The following is a 25,614-nucleotide window of genomic DNA, read 5'->3' as shown; positions in this document are numbered from 1 at the left end:
ATGAGTAATATTCTGTTAATTATAAGACTGAGGGTGCAGGTAAGTGATGGAAAGAGACATAAATGTCTTCATTAGTGGTTCATTTTACCTTTGCGGATGGAGCCCTCCTGTCCCACCACTCCATCAGAGTCCACGTTTGTGACGTAAATGGGGAGGTCCCACCCTCGGCTGGACATGCCGCCCGCCACCGTCATACCCAGGGAGTCGTATGGCTCCTTCGTCAGTGTAACAGTCTTCTCGTAGCATGCAGGCTTCTGACAAGAATCCTTCACAGAGGATAGAGGACACAGAGAAAGAGACGTTGCAATAATGGAGGGTAAGTTGATAATGGAGATTGAAGAGTGCTGCACTGGCATTGCACTGGTTCCATCATCAAAAAGCAAATGGGATTCTCTCTCTGTTTTTAAGTTAATTGCAGAAAATAAGCTCCTCTCTGGCAAATAAAAGTTTATGATACTTAGAATTTATGTTCAGGAAAGTCTTCACAAATTAATGCCGCTTTTATATTTTTTTGGAATTTAAATGCAATTGCAAGAAGTAAATAGCTAAGCTATGGTCATGACCCACCTGATACAATTGCTGGCCCCATGTGGCGAAAATAATTTGTAGGCCAATTTCACTATCCAAATAGAGCTGCCGGACACTCCTTTTTTTCACGCTAGCGCAAAGGTTTTGTTCCTTGCCATCGATGTACTCCTTAAAGCTGTATATTTGTCTTTTTATGAAAAAGGACAACCAGTCTTTTTGACGAATAATGAATCACCTAACACATGTACATACCGATACAAAATAAATTGAAATTGGATTATTATGGAGCCCAAAATTGTACTGATAACTAACTAAATAACTAACTGTACCAGTATTAGTCTATGCACATCAGATAATTAGTAATATTAATTATGAAATAAGACACCAAGGTATATTAGTATTGGTTTCCTTAACCCTCCCACATTGACATACAGTAGTTTTCAATTAGCCTTTATAATACAACAGCAAAAGCGAATTCCTGAAATTCAGTTATTTTTTTGTTTTTTTGTGTACCAACACAAAATTTTGAGTGGCCCCCTCTGGCCTCACCAATGAAAAATGTCTGAGAGCACCACTGAATACTCGCTGTGCTTTTTTATGTCCCACTGATATGATAGTAGATCTAAAAACATGCACAAATTTAGGATAAAGAACAACAAAACAATTGATGTTGTCACTGTGGCATCTTTCTTCGTGTATCCACATTCTTATAAACACAATAAATCAAGACCAAACATGATATGAACTTAATTGTTACACCAAGGGCACCTTGTTTAGACCTCATCATCTAATTAGATTGTGGAGCCGCACATTTGCATTTTAATAAAGTGTGTTTTCTCTGGGACTTTGCGATAGCTCCTTAATGGTTGGAGAATTGATATGAACACCGCCCATGCTATGCACTGGGAACAAGAGTCCAGTGACAGAGATATAGTTGTTAATTAATGAATGACCTCATTAGCATAACTGGTATAATGTATAATATATGGTGGTTATATAGGGCACGAGGCAGCTCAAGTGCTTCTTCATTTAGCGCTCTTGTTCGATGTAGCTGATTTATTCATTGACATCATGATGAGCGTTTTGGTTTGGTGAATGAGGCTGTGTGCGGGATAAAGAGGGTGAGGTTTTATTTATGACGAGTGTGTTCGAGCGTCAGACGGGGGAGAACTGAGTAGTAATGAATAACACATGGACACATTGAGGTTGATGGGATGCAGCTCGTGCCGCTTCGCTAATGTGCTGCATTCACACATTTCTGCTGCGCTCACAGCGGGAGGTCACTTGTTGTCACGTGATTGACCCCGGGGCACGGCACTGACTGTGGATGTGTGAACAATTACTGCCAAGCTATACAGTCCACTGTCAGTCGTGTACTGTACACTGCTGGATGGTTTACTATGTGGTTAAATATGCATGTGATCATAAAGAGCAAAGGGTACACAGAAAGGACTTTGTGGGGGACAATCCAGGGATGTCCAATAAAAGTAAAGAGTCCTTTTCTGACATAGCACCATTTCCACAAAAGCCGTACTACTCAAGACACATCTGCATAAACAGCCTCACGCACCAACAAGACAATTAGAATCTCACTAAATGCATGTTTTTGGGAAGTATTGAGCAAACGACTGGATATATAGAACTGGATTATACTGCATAAGTTGTGCAAAAGTTTAGAAATAGATGTTTGGATTTAGTTTTGTTGTGGTACATAGCCAACCACCATAGCGCCTTTTTGGGATTCTTTGTTCATTGTGAAGGCACGTGAGAATAAAGTTTTCTTCACGAATTCAGTGCTTCATGGGGTGAGTTATCAACATACAACTGATCATTTGGGGACTGAAGTAAGCTTTTAAATCTGGCTATTTTTAAGGGATCAGTTTAACATTTTGACAAATACATATGCCTCCTGGGCGACTCCTGTTAGAGGTGTCTCAGGCACGTCCAACTGGTGGGAGGCACTGGGGCAGACCCAGAACAAGATGGAGGAATTATTTATCTTATCTAGCGTCAGAACACCTTGCGAGGAGCAGAAAAGTGTTGCTGTGAAGAGGATGTCTGGAGTACTTTGCTCAGCCTGCTGCTCCAGATAAGTGGATGAAAATGGATGGAAAAATGGCAAGTAGTGCTTTTTTGGGGAGTTGTGCGCCAGAATATTTCTCATCCAGGCACATTTACTTTTGATGAACTTGTTGTTAGTGAGCTTTAGAAGCGCTGTCTGATAGGATTTGGTTACTTTTGGACAGAGCCAAGATAGCTTTTCACACTATCTTGAGTTAAGGAGCTAAGCTCAGTGACTGCTGGCTGTAGCACAATATTCACTGTACACCAATTTTCCAAGAAGGGCAAAGGCATAACCCGCCTTCCTCTCCCTCTGACTGATGAGTACTTGTTACCTTCGTTGTTTGGGTTAGTTAGGTTTTGGCAAGAGGAGTGGAATTGGATGGGTTAGGGTATGTCAGGGTAATCCAATCAGAGTGCGGGTAGAGCGATTAAGCAGCAGTCTTTCAGATGTGACAAGACATCAAAATTTGAAATGGTATTTAGCCCAAAATGTTTGCAGCTTGAAAGGATTTACAGTGCATTTTTAATAACAGGGATCTATAGAGGCCTAGTTTTCAGCATGCTTCTAAAACCTAATTTTAGATTATACATTTTCAGCTTGAAAGTGATATATCACCAGGTTTAGTACAAAACTGGGAAAGGTCTTTCAGGAAAAGACAGTGAAGATACCGTGGGGTGTTTACTGTGTAGTGAAAATAAAGATGGCTGATATGGATGCAACAATTCTCTGGGAGGAAGACTGCCCGCGGTACTGCTTGAATGACACGCTCAGCTTTGATGGGAGAATAATACCTCCATGGATCATTTGCACCTGAAAGGGAGTATTTATCATGGGGAGCGGAGACAGAGGAACAAAGCTCGTCTCTGTGGATTGGTACTGTTGTTGTCTCATGTGTACGTGTCTGCTCACCAGTAGTGTTTGCTCTATATCCACAGGGGAATATGGTGGGGGACCGTCCATGCCCCACGGAGCTTCTTGTAAGATGTCCGGGGTGGGCAGGCAGATCTGACGGGACACGATGAAGTGGACGCCCTCCTCGCTTGCCTGGAAAACATAAAGAGACATCAACGTTTAGACGTGAGTTGCACACGATATTAAGGCAATAGGCATTTTTTAAAGCAACAATGAGATGATTGACACAACTATCATGTCTGTTTGTCAAATTTAAGGCTACAGCCAACAGCTGGTTAGCTCAGCACTTGAAACTAGTCTCTGCTCGACATAATTATGTCTCGTTTACCTGCAAACACCTAAGTGTAAAAACGACGACAAGGAAGCTGTTACATCACTAGACTCCAAAGGCTTGTTGAGGCTAAGAGAAGCTCGGCTGTCGCCTCTAAACATCACCAAAACATCCTCAAAATGTTGCAGTTAAAACGTTACACCATCGTCAGTATTTTTAACCTAACAGGGACATTATTTGAAAGGATAAACATCCTTAAAGTGTTACACATTAGATTAAAATGTTTCCTTTAAACATTATTGCAACTTGTAGGTACTGTTAGCCAATGTTGTGGGAACGCTCCCTGCTAACGGAGTTGAAATATTAAAATATGTTTGGATAAAATTGCAGAACAAACAGAAACTCACAGGAAAACCATGACCATTCAGTGTTTAAATTCACTGCCATCCTGTAGTCACCTACTTCGTAAGTCTCCGCTCTGCGTGACTCAAACTTTACTACTGAACTGCCAGCTGCACTCATTCACACATTCTCATGCAAGATGTCCAACAGACACACAGACAGGCTGGCTACTTCCCTCTCCTGCTGTCATTCCTCTGAGACTTTCCCCTGGTCTCTGTAGCACAGAGCTGACTCCTGAATTAGCCAGTCCAACCCATTATTGCCCTAACTGGACTAATTTAATTTCTTCCCTGCCAGTTGTTAATCTCTGACAGAAAGTGCCTGCTCCGAGAGGCCATGCTGGCTCCACAGAGACCCAGAAGAGGCCAGTCAGACTGCTCAGACAGGAACTCGGGGCCCAGAGACCCTGCACAGTCAGCCGCAAACACACAGCAATTAACCACGATTAACCACAAACACACCGCCATTGACTGGCATCAACCAGGAACCAGAGGCAGCAGCATGGCCCGGTCCATTAGGGAATCACCACAATTAAATACTATTAACTGCAGTGAGTGCAGACACAACAGCACAGCACAACACAATTAGCCTGAATCACCACAATTATCTTTAATACCTCGGGGACCCGGGGTAAGAGCAGAACATAGTTGTTTACGGTCTAGAACAACATGTTGACTAATTTGACTGTCACAACTATAACCTTTCAATAACATGCTAAAAACCTGCTATAATCGACTCTGGAGCGGAATAACTTTAAACTTGTGCTGCTTTCAGACACCTTTTACAAATGTTTAAACGTGAACCCTGAGCAAACTGGTGCAATTTCTTTTTTTTTTTTAAGATTATTTTTTATGGGGATTGTTCCCTTTATTGATAGGACAGCTGTAGAATGACAGGAAATGTGGCAGAGAGAGGGGGAAGGACACGCAGCAAAGGGCCACAGGCTGGAATCGAACCCGGGCTGCTGCTAAGGCCTCGGCATATGGGGTGCACACTCTAGTAGGTGAGCTAGAGGCTGCCCTGACTGGTGCGATTTCTTTCACAAACACGGGAACAAAGCTGGAACAAAAGCAATGAGCAACTTGGTAAGACATGTTTCAAAAAATGCAAGAAACTAGTGGATTTATGATATTATTTTTTTTTAGAAAGATAGGGGAAAATACCTGGGGAAAAATATACTTCTAATTAACAGAATTATATTTTTTAAAAACTCATGTTACACCTATTATACATTTTTTTGTCATTATATAATTGATATTTTTAAAAAAATGTTGCTTTTTTGTTGTTTTAATTTTCAGGTAATTTTCTTACTAATTTCTTATTATTTTTTGTGGGTAATTTCTTCTTTCGTTGCTCATTGTCCTCTTCCCATGTTGTTTTTGGCAGAAATCAGGTAAAAGTGCTCGGGTTTCAGAGGGTTAAAGGAGGAGCTGCCGACTGACCTGGATAAGCAGAGCAGCATGTTCTGGTGCCCCGTAACGTAGATCGTGCCCGTTGATGGCCAGCACGCGGTCGCCAACACACAACTGTCCGTCACGTGCTGCCAGGCCGCCCTCAAGCAGATGAAATATGTAGACGCCGTGCTCGTCTGGCCGCCTCACCAGCTTAATGCCCAGCTGCTCCTCTGGAGTGGATTTATTCAGGACCACATGGATGCTATCATCCCTCAGGGGATGGTGGGGTAGGCCGTGAGACGGGTGGCCCGCGGCGACATCATGGCCGTGCCCGTGGCCATGTGGGTGGCTGTGTGAGTGTGAGCGGTAGCGATGGCGCTGTTCTCTCAGCACGGTTAGCCGGAGGAGCTGGCAGGGCTGTTTGAGGGTCGCCATGGCGTAGCAGTGGGGTACGTTACTGATGTCAATGCCGTTTACCTGAGAGGACGACAGAGATGCAGTTTAAATTTCAGGATTCCCAAACATTTTCATGGACAATATTTCAAAACTCGGTTGGGCTCTTTTACATGGAAGGTTATCCACAGACGTTTTCTGTAATAACTTCATTACATTCAACAGAATTTCATCCCTTTCCCAAAACTTTCAATGATTTTAATGATTCCATGACTTTTCCAGGAACGGAATATGTGATTCTTGAAATGTAATGACTTTTCCAGGTTTTTCATGACCATAGGAACCCTATAATTTACGATACAAATTTTTCCGGTGATACCTTCAGGATCATGTCCCCAGGCAGCAAGCGTCCATCCCGAGCAATCACACCTTCTCTGTAGATGTCCTGGATGAGGATGCGGACCAAAGGGGTCTCGTTGCCGCCGACGATGCTGATGGCCAGCGGCTCTGAGGGATCCACCCGCGTTATCTTAATACTGGTTAGTTCACCATCAGGGATCAGGTGATGCAGCTGAGGAAGAGCCAAAACTGAAGGGAGAAAGCGCAGAGAAGAGAGAGGCTGATTTTTACTGTACAACAACAAGAAAAACCAAGTTTGACAAAGAGCCAAATATAACAGGAGAGGAAGTGGGAGACAGAGAGGGAAAGAGAGACACATTGAGGGAGAAAGAGTGGTAGACAGCGCTGGAGAGGTTCTGCAGTGGAGCCAGCTGTCTCTACTCCCTCAGGTTACTAAAACAAACTTGTACAAGCCGAGAGGGGAAATTTACTTGGCTGATTATCCTGCTCAATGTTTGTATCATTAGTCACATACATCTGTAGCAAGAATGCTTGGGAAAACCCACAATTTCAAATTTCCACAAGGTTATTACATGGGCGGCAGTGCAAGGAAAGTTATAATACAAACAGACTTTGCATATTCAAACCGTTGCATGGTGAAAAGAAAATCGAAAAAGACGTTTATTTTCTAGATTTTCTTGAAATCTGCACAAAGCAGCCACAAAAGTATGACTCCAAGAAATTTATATTTGCAATTGCAGAAGTTTTTTTTTAACCCTTTAACACCTGGTTGACATCAGTTTTCTTGTGGTGCTGTTTTCAGACATCTTTCATATCTATTTACACCTCTGAGACCTGAGAAAATTGGTTTGATTTCTTTTGAAAACATGGAGAAAACATCTTGGCAAATTGAAAAAAGGAAAAGAAAGCCAAAAGTGATGTGAAAATCACATCAAAATAAGATGTGGGGGAAAAAAATTTTCTTCACATCACTTTCTTGTTTATTTTTTAAAAACTTTTTTGTTGCTTTTTTCAGGTAATTCTCTTGTAACTTTTTACTAATTTCTTGCTATTTTTTGGGCCATTTCCTTTAAAGTTAATTTAATCATTGCCTCCCTCCCATGCTTATGAAATAAATTCAGACAATTTTCTCAGGTTTCAAGGGGTTAACCTCAAGACTCCATCAAATCAACCAAAATACAGGATTTTGTCATGAAAGTAAATTGAAGTTACTTAATAAGACTTCTATGAAATGTCATTGTAAACCTTCAAATTTCTGAGAAAAATGTAATTTTTTTTAAAATTTTCGCTCATTTGTGCAAGCTGCCTTCGTGCCCATCGGTGAGTTCCGCTTAGCAGCAGAATGACACATCCTAAACTGGACCATGTGGAGGTGGGTGGGGATTTTTTTATGACTATTTTGGCCAACAGCCTTGGCCAAAAAAATGACAAAGACGATGTATTCCTCATCTTATTTCTTTTGCTGTGGTCCTGAAGAATGTCTCTCTCTCCTTATTCCTCAGTGGGCTGTCTCCCTCTGTGTCTCAGGCTCCGTAGCCTCAGTCGCTTCATTCTACTCACGCTGCACTTTCTCCATTCCAAAGTCAATATTTTGTCTTTATCGCAGCAGATTGCTTCTGGGGTGGAGACCACTTGAACACAGAAACCTGCAGCTATTATATAACCCTTCCTCTTCTCCATCACACACCCTCTCAGCCTCTCTCATAGTCTTTCTTCATCCCTTCTGTTTTTCCATCCATGGGGACATTGCCATGCCTTTATTTGTTTCCTTATCTCCATTGTCTTTTTCTGTATCTGCTCCTCTCTCCATTTGTTCTGTATGGATCTATCTCTACTTCCATCCTCTCCGTCTATCTTTGTCTCTCCAGCGGCAGGCAATGAATATTTAATCTATTCTCTCAGCCTCCTCAGTGATGGCCTCAGAGAATAATCTAGTCCCTGATCGTTCGTCATCCTTCATTCTTACGCAATACCGCATTCCTTCTCCGCTTCCCGTCACGCTGCAGCTCTACTTCAAAATTCTCTTATGGGCGACTATATGTCCTCCACTTTATTGTCAAGAGGGTCTGGCTGTGGATATTACATTAAAAATGTCTGAAGCAAGTTCTTCTCCGAAATACCATCTTATGGATGCAGCATGTCAGGAACACTGAGTTCCCCGGGGAGTGCTCCATCAAGTTGGTGCAAACCCGTCGACCCTGGTTGTGCTGAAGGTCGAAGGAGAGGATGAGGATGAGTGAAGGAGATAAAGACAAAGAAGAATGCGATAGAGGACGAGAAGAAGTAGAGATGGAGAGGAGAAGGTCATCATCTTCAGTGACCTCCTATATCCCATCCCGGTCTAAAGTGCCTCAGGCTACCACTCTCCCTCCTGATCCGTCTCCAGTGATGCACCGGTGGACTTATGCAATCTGCAGCTGAATTATTAAAGAAACATATGCTACTGTTACACTGCGGGCTCCCAGCCCTGTCACCGTCCTCCAACAGCTGAGGGAACATCGCAAATACACACATTTGGAAACACGCACACACGTTGGAACTCTCTTTGGGGAATCATGAAAGTGCAAATGCAGCAGTGACACCAAGAAACAAAGAGATGAGCGGAGATGCAGGCCTTGATCCCTACCTTCCTGTGGCACACTGGAATTCCTGGCATTGTCTCTCTCTTCGGATGTCTCATTGCTCACTGCGGTGCCACTCTTTGTCCTCCGCAGGACGCTGAATGCCCGGTTTAACCTCCTGAAGGAGCGGCTCCTCACTGAAGAGCGGTCAAAATTTCTGACTGTAGAGAACACAGGGGAGAAAACAGAGGCACTTTATAGATTAGCTCACTCTCAACATGCCCGGACATGTCTGAATCTGCCTCCTCACAGCCAATCAAATTCCTCCTCAGTGACTGAGATTCGGGCTGGTGTGTTGCTATGAGTACTAGTTAGGAGGAGGAAATACCTGTATCATCCAGGAGTGGGCTACCAGTTTGAATAAAACAATCTTGAGTTTTTAGGCTTAACAGATGCCAAAACACTGCACAGTAGTTGGTTATAGTAAGAAACAAGACTGTAAAACTGTGGTAAGTTTTCAGGAATCATTTTCCCTTCGTCTTGATGACACTGAGATAAACTGTCTGATTGTGTGCTGCTGCTGCATTATTTGGTCAATGCTGTGTATTGCAGGGAGGGATGTACGATGATATAAGCGTGTCATCAGTTTTGGCGTATGTCAGAATCGGCCAACATGCTGATTTCGGCTGATATTTCAAACTGATTTATATATTTTTTTATTGATAAAGTGAACACGTACAAAACATCAACTCTAAGATGAAGTAATTTTCTTATTTTGCACAATGAATGAATATTACATAAACTGAAAAGCATTGTTTTCCATCTTCTGGTGGACAATCACGATAAGAATATGCATAATGTGATGCTAATTTCATACCTAAGAGACTTGATGATCACTAAAATTAGGCGGGGACTGATATTGGCATCAGCCAAATGAGTTATTACATGTCGGCATATCTGACATTGGCAACAAAAATCCAATAGCGTGCATCCTTAAATGGAGTATACATTTGCACTGTATTTAAAGGAGTTTTTGACCTCTGGTAGTGTGTTTGGACAATATTTATATTAATGTGTCCTTGTTGTGTTTGTATCCTGCACATGTACTAAGATGCACAAAGATGCAAATTTACACACATGACACATTCTTGCCGCCTGTATGCAGCTATTCTGTTAATTGACAGGTAGGGGCCAAAACACAGAAGTGTGTAGATTGTTTTCAAGTTCAGCAGTTATGGAGCAACGTTATCATCCTTTTGAAGTTTTGTTTCTTGTCACATGAATATGCATTTAAGCCCAATATTCTTTCTCTTTTAGCTCGGTTTTGGTCTCTGCCAACTCCTAAGGCAAATATCTGGCTGCTTGTTGCAAACTGTGTCTATCATTTGGTACTAAGCCAATCTCTGAATCCAACAGCTATTGTCTGGCGACAATAAAGCCTCTGAGGGCGATGGCCAATATATCAGGGGTTCCAGTTTATCCAATAGATAGCTGGGCCAAAACTTCCTCCTCCATGCACCACTCATTTTTTTTTACAGTTCAATTAGCAACTTGATGCAGGTCCAAACAACATTTTGGCTAATTTGTATAAATATAGATGCAAATCTGCATATGAATGCAGATAAATTAGAAAAAAAATGAATAAAAAGCTGTTGTAGTCAGATGATTGCCAGTGGTTTTGAGATTGTTATTGGCCACTATGCTTTGCCTCCTCAGCTCTCCACAGACTGTTTACCTGCAGGCAACTAAAGTCCACTTAAATGTGATTGGTCAGTACTAGAGTACTACAGTACAAGGGCTAAAAACAGAGACTGTAACGCTCTTGTACCGTTGCTTACAGATTCTGCATACATATTTGTTTATAGAGATTAATTCTGATTAGGTAGTGCACAGTGGGTTTGTAGTGTCCTTTTTCTGAAAGCAGAGAGTGAACCAGAACAGTTCTTAGTGCAACATCAGAGGCAACTGGACTTGCTTGAGTTCCCTGAGGACAGTTTACCTCTTGGATTAGCAGTAAAATGTCCTCAAGAACCTCAAGCAAGTCCAGTTGCGCCTACAATATTGCACCTTAGCCTGGATGACTGAGAATCTTTACAAACTTATAACCAAAATAGTTCAACAACTAAACAATGAGCTTAAAGTCACAAGCCAACTATTTCTCTCCTGATTGATACCTGATAACCAAATTCTGGGTATCTTCTCGTACCGAGCACCAATCTGACACCAGTACTCTCTTTTTCCAAGACTTTGTGAGGTAACATGAGTCAGCAGCCTGTCATGGCGTAATTTATTTAACTGATTAACGCTGAAAAAGAAACATTTGTTGTGGATTGGTTATGTCATCGCTGATACACTATCTGCTTCAAATGTCAGTATACGACTGCCCGAGAACATAAGGCTGGCAGAAACAGCGACCTCTTTTAAATCACTTTTTTAAACCCATTTTTTATAGATTTGCTTTTATGTGATGTCATCTATTTTAATTTATCTATTTTTGTTTATTCTTATTCTTTTCTATTGTCTTGATTGTGTGTAATTCTATTATTAGTACTATCATTTCTGTGTTTACCGCTTTTATTCTTTGAATTGTATTTACTCTTCTTAGTATGGGTTGTTATTGTTATTTTGTTTTGTAATTGTTTCTCTTCAAATTCCACTTGTCTGGCCTTAGTTTGACATTATTTTTTGGCTTGTATTGTTATGTTTCCTCTGTAAGAAAACCTAGTTGCTTCTGCTTTGCCCTGTTTTTCAAAGCACTTTGAAAAAAAAACTCTGTTTTTAAAGGTGCTTTATAAATGAATAAAATAAAGTTATAATGTCCATTCAGTGGACTGGACAGGTGCATCTCTCTAGTACACATGAATGTAAACAATCCAGGGTATTAAAAGATCAGCCATGCAAATATTTTATGAGGAAGGAAATGCACTTGTTAGACCTTAAGGATACACACAGTGTGTTTTGGTGAGAAACACAGGATGCAAATATAACTTTGTTTACAAGAATGCATAAGTGCGCCTTTAAGCAAAAATTGAGACACGGTTAGTTTTTTCAGCCAGAGTGAGTTTTTGATTTTGTTTTTTATCCCACATACTGTGATGGTCTCATTGAAAGGCATGAGGACACTGTGTTTTTCTGCCTTCAGTCCATCCTCTTCGATCAAAGTTTATTTGTTGTGCAACTTTAACAAGCTGCAATAAAGCATCTTTTTTTGTGGACGGAGGAGCTGCTTTCAACTGGTGGCTCTTTAATTAATAAAGCCAATCCGTGCTGAGTATATTTACACGGTTGCATAACATCAGCAGTGATGTAATACACCACGGACTCTAGTGACCACATCCAAAAGAGACCTTCCCAGAGAGACTGGTGTCTGGTACTTTGCTTTTCTGAAAAGAAGACAGACAGGCTACAGGAGGCTGCAGTGGAGTAGCAGCAGCCCAAGCCTGGCTGCACTGAGCACGGGGCAGCAGCGTGCCTCTGCAGCACCCCTCCCTCCCTCTGCGGGCTCTGGGAGATGCAAGAGCTCCTGACAGCCACATTATTCTTTAAAAGCGCCAGCCGCTTCTGGAGCTGTCAGCTTGTTCAGCAGTAGTGGCGCTTATGGTGGTTGTGGGCGCTCAGCCGGCCGGGTCTAAAGTGCTGGTGCAGCGTCATTTGGTGTCCCCACTGCATGTACACTCACAATAGTGGGGGGTGGGGACGGAGGGGCAGAGAGGAACACTCGTGATTGCTTCCTGGTTTCACAGGTGGGAGAAATGGAGGGAGAGGAGTGATCACGTCATTGGGCATTAACACACACTTGCATCAGGCTATATTTAACCTACCTCTCCTTCCATTTCTCCTTGACTGCATTATGTTCCTGCCCTCTCAGTGACTTTCCCTCTCACTGTGTTTCTCTACTGTTTTCCACAAAGAGAGATTTTATGGATTGGTGGAAAAAAAAACAAGGCAGTGGAGCTAATTGGATAATAGGATTTCTATCAGAGAACATTAGAAAGAACAAAGACTGTATTTTGAGGTTGAGCGAGCGCCTGGTTGCAGGTGTAAATGTATGTTTGAACATAGATCACTGGCATGTGGTTTTGACCGGGAGACTATGTAACTGTGACCAGAAAGCGCTCTACTCTCTATCGATTTTCAATCTGTCACTCTGGCAAACACACACTCCCTGTAGCTCTCTCTCTCTCCCGTCAGATAACTACAGGGTAACGTCACGCAGGACCAAACACCACCACGGACAAACATTCGTTCGCCCACTCACACTCACTCTTCTTGCTGCTGCTGCGGGCAGCCAGGCTGGTCGTGCTGCCTGACTGGCTGTTGTCCTCCATGCTGGGGTCGAAGGCGGGGTTGACCAGACCGGGCTCGTCTGACAGGAGGGCCACGGCAGCGGAGGTGGGGCCGTCATTGGGCAGCGTGGCGATGGTGAGTTCGGACGTGCTGTCTGTGCATTCGCCCTCCTGCGAGCGACGCTTTCTGTCTGCTGAGAGGCCATAGTGAGAGGCGCCTTTACACCTGCAGACAAAAGGTCAAAGAGTCAGTCTCAAACTCAGATTACGCAGTCAGCCTGGTGCAGGTAAGGCTGGAGATGGTGATGAAATTATGACATTGATGATCTGACACAAAGTGGCATAAAAATGAAGGTAACAGTGAGATGCCAAAAACTGCAGTTCCTTTAATGGCCACTTGGCTCCAAGAGTGAGTCAATTCCCATAGACCACCACATTAAAATGCCCAAATTAACACCAGAAATAAACATGTTTATAGCTTGGTACAAAAAATGGTTTTGCTTCGAGTGACAGGTGGGTGCTATCCAACTATCATGGTGACAGCGTTGGTTGGGTAACATAATGATGAGTATAGGTCCAGCTTTCAGTTCACAAAATTTAATAGTATCATTTCGGTTAATGTCCAAATTAACACCAGAAATAAACATGTTTATAGCTTGGTACAAAAAGTAGTTTTAGTTGCTTTGAATGACAGGTGGGTGCTGCCCATGACAAGCAGAACAAACAAACAAACAAAACATGGTAATCAAGCTGGCAGCTAGCTTTAGAAAAAGCTCCACCTTAATACTCAGATATGGTCACCTTAAACTCCGAAAATCGACGTTCAAAGTGCCAAACTCGACTTCAAACAACGGGTGACGCCCTTTATTTATAGTTTGTGTCTGACACAGGATGCCAGTGTGAAACATGCAGCAACAAACAGCATCAGTTATAACAGTGGAGTGAAAGTCAACAAATTCATGTTAACATCTAATGAAAAGGTCACATTCTCAAGACTAATGTGAATAGATTTCAGCATCTTCTCAGCCTGAGGCTTTCTGCACACTGACCTCTATCTCCTGCTTTGGGATCGCTTATCTGACCTAAACTAAGATACCACACACCCCGTTCAATAACAACAAACATGGCTGAATACATTTCCCTGTGCTCTCACTTTCAATTTATGCAGCACCTTTCAGAGAATGTACCAGAAATGTCATATTTATTTTCATAAAAGAAAAAGTAAATACTTATTTCTGTTGCTTTCACTTTCTTTTGTGACAGTATCTGTAATCACATGTAGGAAGAATTTTCTCCGTGGCTGTGAGTGTGAGCTTCCCTGACAGATGATTGAATACGAATGTAAGAAAACACCCGTTAGACAGGAGGGAGGGCGGGTAACTGACACAACATTTGAATATAAAACAGCGATCGTCTGAATGTTGTTTTTCTCTAAAACAAATCTAATTCCTAAGTTCCAGATGTCTTCCCCCTGTCAGCAAAACCACAACACATTTACTGCCTCTCTCTCTCTCTCTCTCTCTCATACACACAAACACAGACTCACAGCCGAGCACACACTCGTGCACATATTATGCTTCACGCCATAAAAGGCTTTTCACACTGACAATATTAAATTGGGAATGTTTGTGTGTGAATTAAAGATATCCCTACAGAGCAGGGTATTGTATTGTTGGAGAATTTTCCTCCATCTGTAAGCCATAAAGGCTTTGAGCTGACGCTTCATCAGAGGCAGGAATAACACTGGCTTGTCTCTCTGGCTGTCTCTGCGGAGCCATCAGCACAAACATTAACTGGGTTTTAATGAGCTGGATCAAACCCAGGCTCTGCTTCAACAGTAGCTCAGAAAAACAAGAGGAGCGGCGTCCATTCCTCCTGTTCTGCGAGATAGGCTGGGTACCACCGGACCTCACATCGAGCCAAAAAAGGAGGTTCAGTAAGAGCGAGGTAAAATGGTGGCCATCATTGCAGATTCAGTAAAGAAACATGATTACATGCTGGTAAGCTATTTCAGCCCAGGGAGGCCACTGGACCCCCTCGGGGCACCACATCACCTCAAGCAGCATTTTGTCTCAATAATAGCTGTCACGGAGGGCAGTGCACTCTGTCCATATCTCACAGTGAAAATCATTTTATCCTCAAGTAGGTTCTATATCTCACTTGTAGCCACAGGTCAGTTTCACAGTTACAGCATTACACAAAGCTGAAGCACCTATATTGATCTCACTCTGAACTCCCGGACGTAACACCTGTGTGTGGGCAGAGCCACTGTGAGTTATTCTTCTTCATTCAGTTAGTAAATTGATTGGTATCAAGCATGTCCGTGCAGCAACATACCACTTAACTGAGTGAAGTGGTTGAATGGAGCAATATTTCAATCAGCGGCAGAGGAGAGGGCAGCGCTGCAGGCTTCAGGGCGCAGAAGCTTTTCTTGTGTCACTCACTCTCAATTAGAAGAATTAAAGCTGCATGGAGCTTAAAAAAAACACTGCTACTCACATAGCTATGGTCAAGTGGCACAGTCGACACAGACAAATGTGTAAATGTATGCAGGCTGATGTACTCTTTTAACACACAGTGTCACATTTTGTGTCCCCTCTCTGAATTCTGAGGTTGGGGGGTCAGTCAGTCTGGTAAGAGGTGATCATATATATATATGACACACCATAGAGGAACACCATGCACATGTGCAAAATGCGGGTGTAGAGTCACTCCTCTCAAAAGATTTGCACATTGCCAGTTTACATAGCAACAGAAGGGGTTGAGCTTTCAAAAGATTGCACAAAGTTTGTTTTCAGGCCCCCAAAACACTGTTGTCATGTGAATGAAAGGCCAAAACGCAACAAAAGTTTAACATGTCATGCGAGAACTGTTGCCGTGTAAATGGCCCCTACGTTTCACTTTCACCTGCTCTGTTTGTGCCCAAAGTATGCTTTGTACTCCAAGAGTTAGTGCAATGAACATCTGAATAATATAAATATTCCAACTGCACTGCTAATGGATGGTCCAGCTCCGAAAATAGACTATAGAAAATGTGGCGGCAAATGTTGTTCTCACAGTGGGCTGCCACAAATAATTGAATGCGTTAGAAACCCAGCCAATCCAACACTTTGCTCCTGACTTATTCCCTTATCTTAGGAAAACTGTGTGCCTCTGCCAACCAGTCAAGCTGCAGTTTACATCCATGTCTGTCTGGACTCATATGCAGCCCTGACAGTGAACAATGATTTAAAATACAGATGTTGCTGTAAAGAAGTATCATGGCAGAGACAAGCAACTAGATGTCCGCAGCTACCAATGCCATTTGCACTTGGGGTGCACCCAGGTGTATTCCTGGGCCTCCTGGCAATGTTGAAATATGACTATAAACGAACAGGTCTATTCAGCTTTTCTGCTAAAGTTTATGGAAATAATGAGCATTCAGCAGTTTTATACATCCTACAAACTGAATATAATAAGTCAACTAAGTCTAAAAATAACAAGCCCCCAGTTTCCAGTGTGAAAGTCTTCAGCTTGAGCCTTTTATCCACGTCTGGCTTCCTCCATGGGCTGTTTATACTACGTCACCTTTCTTGCAAATTAACCTCTTTAATCTCAGAGAATATCAATTGGCAAGAAAAATCCCTTGCCACAACCTCTTTGCCCTAACAACCTATGACCTTGACGTGTAGTAGCCAATCACAGCACGCAGTGGGATCGATAATAATGTGTCTTAGGGATGGGTGTACAGCTGCAGTGTGACTATTCTCAACTGGGTAAAAAAAGACACTCCAAAAACACAATGCCTCGAGCCACAGCTGTCGCCAGCACAGAGGCATTTTGACAAAAAAAAAAAAGGCAAGAAAGGCTTCTCTGGATTGAAAAAGAGATATGCTAAAGGGGACAAAATGTGACATTTCAATCATAGGATCATTGTCAGCCCAACTTACAGATCATGCAGTTCTAAAAAACTTAAAATAGGATTTTAGACAAGCAGCAGTGGTCGGTCTGGACTGACACTGTATAGGACTTCTGGTTCAAGCTGACTATATGGAATTAAAGACATTCCTCTGCTTCAGCACGGTTAGTGGAAAGTGGAAAACCACAGTCAGTCAGTGGAGATGGGCAAATACCTTCGAATACAGGTTCATTCAGTTACATAAAACTTACAGACCACCCAAAACTCAGCCAAAAAGTCTGTCCAAGTATTAATGAATGCACACTGAATTTGAGGAAGGAACATCTTAACGGGTTCATTTCTAAAACATGTGCTGTGATCGCAGAGCTCGGATACAAAGGAATAAAAAAAACAAAGAAAAATATATTTAGAGCTGTCACAGAGAACAACAGATACAAGCCGACGTTTTGTTGAAGCCCCAGAAACACAGAGGCCATCACAACACAGTGTCTGAGACAGCAGCGGCGCACATTGCCACTGGTTTATTAAAGGCTTTGTCTCCCGTTAATTAAAAACTCCTTCCTCCAGGGGACAAGAGTTGCCTTAAAAGCGGAGCCATATCTCAGCTGCTTAGTGTTTTAATGTCTTGAGTTTTAATGTTAAGGCCACAGTCTGTGCTGTCTGAGGTTAAAGGCAGGGAAGCATGACAGAAACCCCTTGTCTCCTTCGCCAGGGTGGTCCTGGAGTTTCAGAGCCAAGGTAAGCGAGCCAATTAAGTCTGAACGCTGGAGACGTGCAGTGCATCGAGGGAGGTATGCTTGCAAAGACATCCTCACATATACACTCCTTATTTTCTGTCTTCTCTCATAAACAAACATCCTTTTTCTGTACAATCATGGAGCTTTGACTGCCTGTTCGAAGTTCTCTCGTACAGCATCATTTTTCGGGGGATGATCACTGGGCTTAGAGGATGCTCATTAGCACCGCAGTATCCGTGTCTCGGCCAGCGCAGCTTCAGTTATCACATCATCTCTCTAAAACCCCGGGATCTGCGGCGAGATAAGGAGCGAGGACGCCAAAACATCCTCAGTGCTCATCCTCACCTCCTCCCTCATCCTCCTCTACTCTTTATCCTCTGCTCTCGCCAGCGCAATAACAATTACCCATGATGCTTTCGGTGACACGGTGGTCGTGCCGAAGCTCCCTGGCTGTGACACAAACAGCCCTGTTCTTGTGATGTGAAATAAACACCAGCTCACAACTCATCAAAGCCTGTGAGATTCTCCAATCCTCTTTAGGGGTGAGTGGATTATCCTTCCTAACCCAAATACTCTCTCCGCTCCCTGACTGCCACGGACAATCGTGTTGGGCCACACTACACACACAGCGCAAATTACCTCAGCTGAGGTGACAATTCCAGGTCAGGCAGTCAGACACAGAAATTGGGGCTGTGTCTTAGTGCATTTTCACACGCTGCGGGCGTGTAATCATGTAAACGGTTTGGAATCCAAAGCATTGTTTTTTCACAAACTCGTCCAACAGCACAGTGTGACTGTGGAGGTACAGCCGGCTGACCTGCGCACGACCCGCAGCTTGACGAACTTTGCTTATTTGCGCTCTTTTTTCTCTTCTTCCAACATCCTTATTAATCTGAGCCCAGCAGCTTGTTACTGATGAGTACTGACACCAACTTTCTAATGCTTTTGAAAATACACCAGCGACACCTGACATGCCAGAAACCGTGAGAAAAGAATCCCCGGTTGCATTGTGAGCCCAGAGTTAGCCTGCAGGTCTGTGTGTGTGTGTGTGATATATGTGCGAGGATTCCTTGTGAGACAGAAAATGTGAGAGAAGCTGAAAACAGGCAGCATGTGATGTGTGTGTTGAGTTTATTTTTGGAGCGCTAATGATTACAGACATTGTTGGTGCAATATTCAATGACTGTCATGTTTTGAGCTAAAAAAGAAGATTTTAATTTTTTTTACTTATCTTTAAAAGGTCTTGTGTGATGAGCCAGTGAATGAGTCATTAATATGAGTCCTTGTTTATGGAGTCAGCATGTTGCAACGTCATGTTTCTACAGTAGCTCAGATAGAATCAAACTGGCATTTTTGAGTGGGCCACTGTAGTTTGTGCCCCCTCCAGAACGGACTAAACGAGTCTAAAAAACACTGATGTTTAATGTTTGTACTACTTCTTAGTCTTGAAATTGGATCAATTATGTGATCTTTGTTTTAATCTTGAAGTTATTTAATAGGGGGGAGTATCTCAATGAGCCATTTTTTTGCATCTAACCTCTCCTGCAAAATGTTTAAACTTAAATTTTCTTTATTTTCTTTTGTCTTTCTATACACATTTGTGCAAATAAATGACACTAAATTGAACTAAACTGCTTTATTCAGTGTTTTTACCAGTTTAAATCACAGGGTAAGTTTGTGCTGGAGAGGAGGAGACCTCTGCCAATAATTTAGCTCCCAGTAAAAATTTGAACATCTGCATCTTGAGTTATGTGAGAAAACACTTAAATACACATTAGCGGGCGCTGGGCTAGCAGCCTGTCTCCTGCATGCTGAACAGTGTTGGAGAACACAGATTTGTAACATGGAACTGCTTTATTTAGTGTTTTTTTTTACTGGTTTTAATTAGTTTGTTTTGGATTGAAGACCTTTAAGGATCTTTTAGATCTCAGCAAAAAAAAACAACTCCTAAACAATGAACACTGAAGGAAAAGTTTCAGCTGGTTGCAATCTACAACCCTCACTGCTAGTTGCCACTAATTCATACAAACTGCTCCTCTAACTGAGTGCCCACCGACAAAGGACAGCACAAAGACATGATTCACATCTTGACAAAAACCGGGATCTCCCTCCACCTCCTTCTCTACCAAATTTTCCATCATGCTCATAATAAAAATAAACAGAAAACAGTTGTTTCAATGCAGAAATGTTTTATGGACCCTGGCTTTACTCAACACCTAATCCAGTTGATTCAGGGTTGAAATCCTGCGAGTCTGTCCGTAACAGCTTCTGGCAAAGACACATCAAGCAGACAGAGCAGGGTAAAAAAAAAAAAAAAAAAAAGAAAACAGAGCTCAGGGGGAAGCACCTGTGGCCATAACACACGCGCACGCACGCACACGCGCGCACACACACACACACACACACACACACACACACACACACACACACACAATAGCCAAACAAGAATATGCTGGTCATTAATTGCATTTATGGAAATAAAGCTTTGAATTAAACATTTTTTTCCTTGATTAGATTAGTATATCAATTACTTCTTTATCACACACTTGGGCCACGAGCCAAACACATAAAGTAAAGTTTGATCGGGAGGGAACAGACAGAATGATAGATAAATAGAGAGAGAGAGAGAACGAGAGAGGGAGGAGAGAGCGACATAAAGACAGACAGAGTAATCCAGTTAATGATGAACTAGAGGAGTGTTAATCAGAGGATGCGCTGGTGTGTTGATTGGATCCGCCTGCTGTGAGGGGTAATCCCATCTGCTGCACGAGGAGGGGGTGAGGCCGCAGCTAGAGGGGACAGTCTCTGCTGTGGGAGGAACATTTTTTTGGCCGAGCTCATTTTTAAAGACGGATGTGCTAAATTGAAGTGGGCGGCGAGGTTTAGTTGGGTGTGACTTCTTACGGCGTTTGAAGATGAATGCATACAGAAACTAAAAGTGAATATGTACAACAGCCCACTCGGTGCATAAATCCCGTCGCAGTGTTTTCCATTGCTGCGCCTGTGCAGTGGCTCGGCAGGTTCAGCATTCTCAACGCATCTGTGTGTTTACGAGCGCAGAGCTCCAGTCCAGTCAGCCTGTTAGTAACAGCCCAAACTCTGAGTCATGACTTTTCAGCCAATCGATGGCTACAATCATCAGTTGAGCCCTGACCTCATGATCAGGCTGGAAGGACGTTTATGCAGCATTTATTGTGTCAGTATCTGGTTTCAGCCATGGGAGCAATCTCACTTGTTTTGTCAATGGAGAAGAAGAGCACAGCTGATTTATTCTCTGCACTCTGGCTTAGCTGGATCTCAGCCTATTAGTACACCTACATATGTTCACCTCAACAGCCCTGCAGTGAAATACTATGTATACATTCAGGGGTGTATTGTGTAACTATGGGCCACTGGGCACTGGGTATGCATGTTTTTGTTGTTGCTGTTTTGTGTCTTTTTGTAGTTGTTAGTATCTTTTTGTGGTTTTGTGTCTCTTTGTTGTATCATTGTGTCTCTATGTGGCTGTTTTGTCTTTCTTTGCAATGGTTTTGTGTCTCTTTGAGGTCATTTTGTGTCTCTTAGATGTATATTTATGTATCTTTTGGTCTTTTTGTTTTACTTTGCTGTCATTACATGTACCTTTATAGTTTCCTTTGTCTTTCTAGCCATTTTGTCTCTTTAAGGTATATTTGTGTCTTATTTTTGTCATTCTGTGTCTCTCTGTAATGCCCTTCCATCTCTTTGTGGTCAATTTGTGTCTCTTTGAGGTGTATATGTGTCTTATTTTGTGTTTCTTTGTGCTATTATGGGTCTTTTTAATTTCTTTGCATCAATTTGGTGTCACTTTATGACTCTCTTTAGTCATTTTATGTTTCTCTGTAGTTCCTTTGCATGTCTTTGTCGTTGTTTTGTTTCTTTGTATATCTTTACGGTCATTTTTGTTTCTCTTTGTAATCTTTTTGCGTCTCTTTGAATTTCCTTTTCATGTGTTTGTTGTTTTATATCTATTTAAAGTTCAATGTTTGTCTCTTTAACGCATATTTGTGTCTTTGTGGTTGTTTTTGTTTCTTTTTGTAGTCATTTTGTGTCTTTTGTTGTTGTTTTGTGTCTGTAATGGTGAATTTATGTCTCTTTTAGGTAAATTTGTTTCTTTTTTGGTTGTTTTGTATCTCTTGTTGTTATCTGTATGTCTCTTTGCAGTTCCCTCACATCTCTTCATGTTCATTTTGAGTCTTTTTCAGGTCTGTACATGTTGTCTGTGACATTTTGCCTGTGAAGGCCAGGGCGGCCTCTGGGCCTTTGCCTCAAATGCCCCTTAAGCAATCCATCCATGTGTACATTTCTGTCACTGACTTGTGGACAACCGTAACTGTAATCCCCTCCACACTACAGTATATGATCATAGAGAATCCCCACCAGGCTGCTGTCCCACATTGCTCTTGGCACCTTTTAGACTATATTTCTCACTCTAGCCTTTGGCAGTGTCCTGGTTTCCCTACCTCCACGTGCCATGGTACAACTGCCTGAAACACAGCCAGCACTGGTCAGCCGAACCCAAAGCCCTGGCAGTCAGCAGGGCACTGTCCACGTGACAGATTAACTCTACGCTGCTCTTCTTTCTGCTGTCAGTTACACTCTGCCGGCTCCCCACTCTCCAGGCCGCAGCCCATATGGATGCCCTCCTACAGATTAACCTGCTGCAGACAGCAGACTGTCGAAAACAGTCCATGTTAAACACGTCACGCCTCAAAGACCTCAAACAGCCGCCAGACTTTGAGCCAGAGCCAGAGGCAAAGGTTAACAGACACCTATTTTCACAATGCGCTCGACTTCAGTGATACAGCTGTGGAACTAGGCCACTTGATGTGAATGATTCAGCACAGATATGAAAGTGTGCTGCATTGCGGAAACAAATATATTTAAGTTTAGTTAAAACACCAATCCCATCTTTAAACCCTCTCTGCACGCTGACACTAATACCTGTCCGCTGCGTTGCTGTGCCGTATTTCTGCCTTTATAGAGACACATCTGAGACGAAGCCTCCGCAAAAGTAAACACTTTGACCTGCTACTCACTTCTGTTCATGAATAAATGAATACATACATAATGCATCCCGTCTTTTGTGACTGTGTATTTACACATGCACCGGGCGCTCTTCAATTATACATGGTCAAATGTGTGTTTTGGCATGTGGATTTTCATGTATTTGTTTCCATCTATGTAATGTGGGATTTATGCATTCGCTTGTTTGTTTGTGAACAACTCCAGTGTGTCCTCTACATGTGTCCTTGCCCTCATGTTTCCTTTCCTGCTTGACTGTGTAGTTTGTAGACTTCCCATGCATATAAATGCTCCCATGACGGATTCACTGAGTGTTGTAAATCCCACGCTGAAAAATAATTAAGCTGATTTAACGTTATCTCCTTTTAGAGATATGTGAAAGTTGTCCGGGAGGAAGTAGGCTGTTAGCCTGATTTTTATCTCTCAGCCACTCTCCCTGCGGCCTCCCCTGTATTTCTAACAAGCCAGATACAACGAGACAGTAAGAGCTGCCTCACTACAGAACAGGGATTAATATTTAATCCAAACAAAATACTAATTAGCGAAGCCTGCCCCAAACTTAAAACTACCACGAGGCTGAAGAGGGCACGGTGTGGTGCGCTGCCTTTCACCCTTTGATATTTGACCAAACTGGCCTGATTTCTTACACAGGAAGAGGGCGACGAGCAACTCAGAAAAAAATGGCCAGTGAGACATGAATTATGTTTTGGACTAATATAGTTCGAGAGGGGCATTGGTGAGGAGTTGGCTTCAATTTTAATTTTAGTTTTTATTAGGACAGTGGTTAAAAAAAATCAGGGCTCAGATTGCTAGAGTTGTGTGTGTATTTTGTTTTTCTGTGTTTCTATTTTTTTTTGTCTCTCTGTTTGTGAGTCAATACAATGAAGGAAGAAACAAAGCAAAACAACAAAAACAAAAAAGCAAGAAATGGCCCAAAAAGCCAAGAAATTTGAAAAATAAAAATTCTTAAAAATAAGAAAAAAAAGTAAAATAACAACACACACTCAAAAAACAAGAAAATAACTTCAAGAAAGGGTAAACAATTATTATTATTATTATTTATTTATTTATTTATTTTTAACCTTTTTTATGTGATAGAATTTTAAATACTTAATTTAGACAATTATATTTAGAGTTTTCTGGAAACCCGACCCCTTATTTTTTGATAAAATCTTATAATAGCCCCCAGCTAATTTCAGATCATTTGCTTATCACCTTTAACTAATTTTTTGCAGTTTGCAGGTCATTTCTTGCCAAGTGGTTCATTTTGTTTTTCCTGTTTTTTTGAAAGAAATTAAACCAATTGTCTCAGATTTGAGAGGTTTAAATGCCTATGAAATGTGTCTGAATGCAGCACATAAAACCTGACTTTGATCCAGCTGTTAAGGTGTTTTAGTCAAGATGAACCCGACATAAACAAACGACTGGTATTGTTTGGAGCCAGCGAGTGCGTGGAGGCCGGGTGGCTAATCCTGTTAGAAAGCGTCCATGCTGAAGATGTCCGGAGTGCGCTCAGCTCTGGGTGATCAAACACCTCCCAGATGAGGGCTGAAAGGACGGAAGCTAAGCTAATCACAGTGTTTAAGACATCTCAGCGCAGGCCCTGAAATGAACATAGATAAATCATTAATGCTCTACAGCACTGCACTGTGAGCATCAGGAGAGGCCATGTGGGCTGGGGGAGGGAATAAGCAAAGTGTGTGTTTGTTAGGAGTGGAAAAAAAGGCGCTCTCCTGCCGCGTGCCAGTGCTGCTTTTTTATTGGCCAGTGCTGACAGAGTAAAACGGCAGTAACCACATTAAGCATTTCATCACAGAGAAACATTTACTCTCCTGCTGCATTGTTATCTACACCTTGCGTATAGCCAATATAGTACACAAGCCTACGCTCATTCATGTGTGAGCAAGACAGATTGCAGCCACTCTCATTTTTTCCCACGCAGTGTAAACCCACTGTAGTAATCACATAAAGTGAAAGATATCATACAAGAAAGGCGGGGAGGGAGCAAGCAGGAAAAATAGACGGTGGTAACACGGGGGAGAGCTGGAGGCTGCTCCTGTCAACTGTATGGATAAAGACAAATGGTGTGCCACTGCTCTCTAGCCAGGCAGAAAAACACCACGTCCGCGTTTGTCTGCTCCTGGTTTCTCTCGCTGTCATGTCATAATCAGCAGAAAGCCTCACTGTCACAAGCACAGAAACGCCGACACTCTCTCCGTCTGACTGCCAGTGCTCCTCGCTCTGTGGGCAAAATCTCATCATTTTATTTACAAACAACCACCTCACTTAAGTGACCCACATACTGGGCGTGCTGGTGCCGTCACCATGGCAGCCGTACGTATAGCCAGATGGGAGGCAAGGCGCAGGAAGTGACCTTACACCCTCGTGTCTTCTCTCATCTCCCCTCTCCTCTCTGAAACCGCTCACTTCCATCCTCATCACATCCCATTCTTCCCCATGTAAATGCAAACGTGAGGATTTCATCTCTGCTTCCAGCCCATTCACTCCATTTTCCTACAATGCCCCTTCTTTCACTTTCTCCTCTCCTCTTTGGCATCCGGCGCTGTCCAACACGGGCTCTTGGTGTCTGCAGCAGCTAAAGCCCCACTCAGTGGAGAGAGCATACAATGAAATGAGGGGATTTGCAAGGCACTCCATTGTTCCATGTATTCATGCAGCATAATAGGACATTTCCGTCAGACTGGAGAGACGAGCGGTAGCCCAGCTTGGGGATCAGAGAGCCCCGGCTTCACACGGAGCGGCT

At 42.6% G+C, this 25,614-nt stretch overlaps 1 protein-coding gene across 4 annotated transcripts in view; it reads right to left on the bottom strand.

Annotated features, from left to right (window-relative positions):
- Positions 1-25,614, bottom strand: part of lnx1 (ligand of numb-protein X 1) — a 49,208-nt gene that overhangs the window by 4,463 nt on the left and 19,131 nt on the right. For 2 of the 4 annotated variants that reach the window (XM_042483235.1, XM_042483246.1), the window contains 6 exons: positions 13,145-13,398; positions 8,952-9,107; positions 6,345-6,553; positions 5,621-6,049; positions 3,503-3,637; positions 89-266 (listed from right to left, as the gene is read on the bottom strand). In XM_042483235.1, the coding sequence (XP_042339169.1) occupies positions 89-266; positions 3,503-3,637; positions 5,621-6,049; positions 6,345-6,553; positions 8,952-9,107; positions 13,145-13,398 (1,361 nt within the window). The remainder of the gene's footprint in view (positions 1-88; positions 267-3,502; positions 3,638-5,620; positions 6,050-6,344; positions 6,554-8,951; positions 9,108-13,144; positions 13,399-25,614) is intronic. The other 2 variants (XM_042483240.1, XM_042483253.1) reach the window with 1 other exon arrangement.

The sequence above is a fragment of the Plectropomus leopardus genome, chromosome 3, assembly GCF_008729295.1.
Source record: "Plectropomus leopardus isolate mb chromosome 3, YSFRI_Pleo_2.0, whole genome shotgun sequence".
In the NCBI taxonomy this organism is placed as follows: Eukaryota; Metazoa; Chordata; class Actinopteri; order Perciformes; family Serranidae; genus Plectropomus; species Plectropomus leopardus.
Note: the sequence above shows the minus strand (reverse complement) of the source record. Positions and strands in the feature narration are given on the sequence as shown.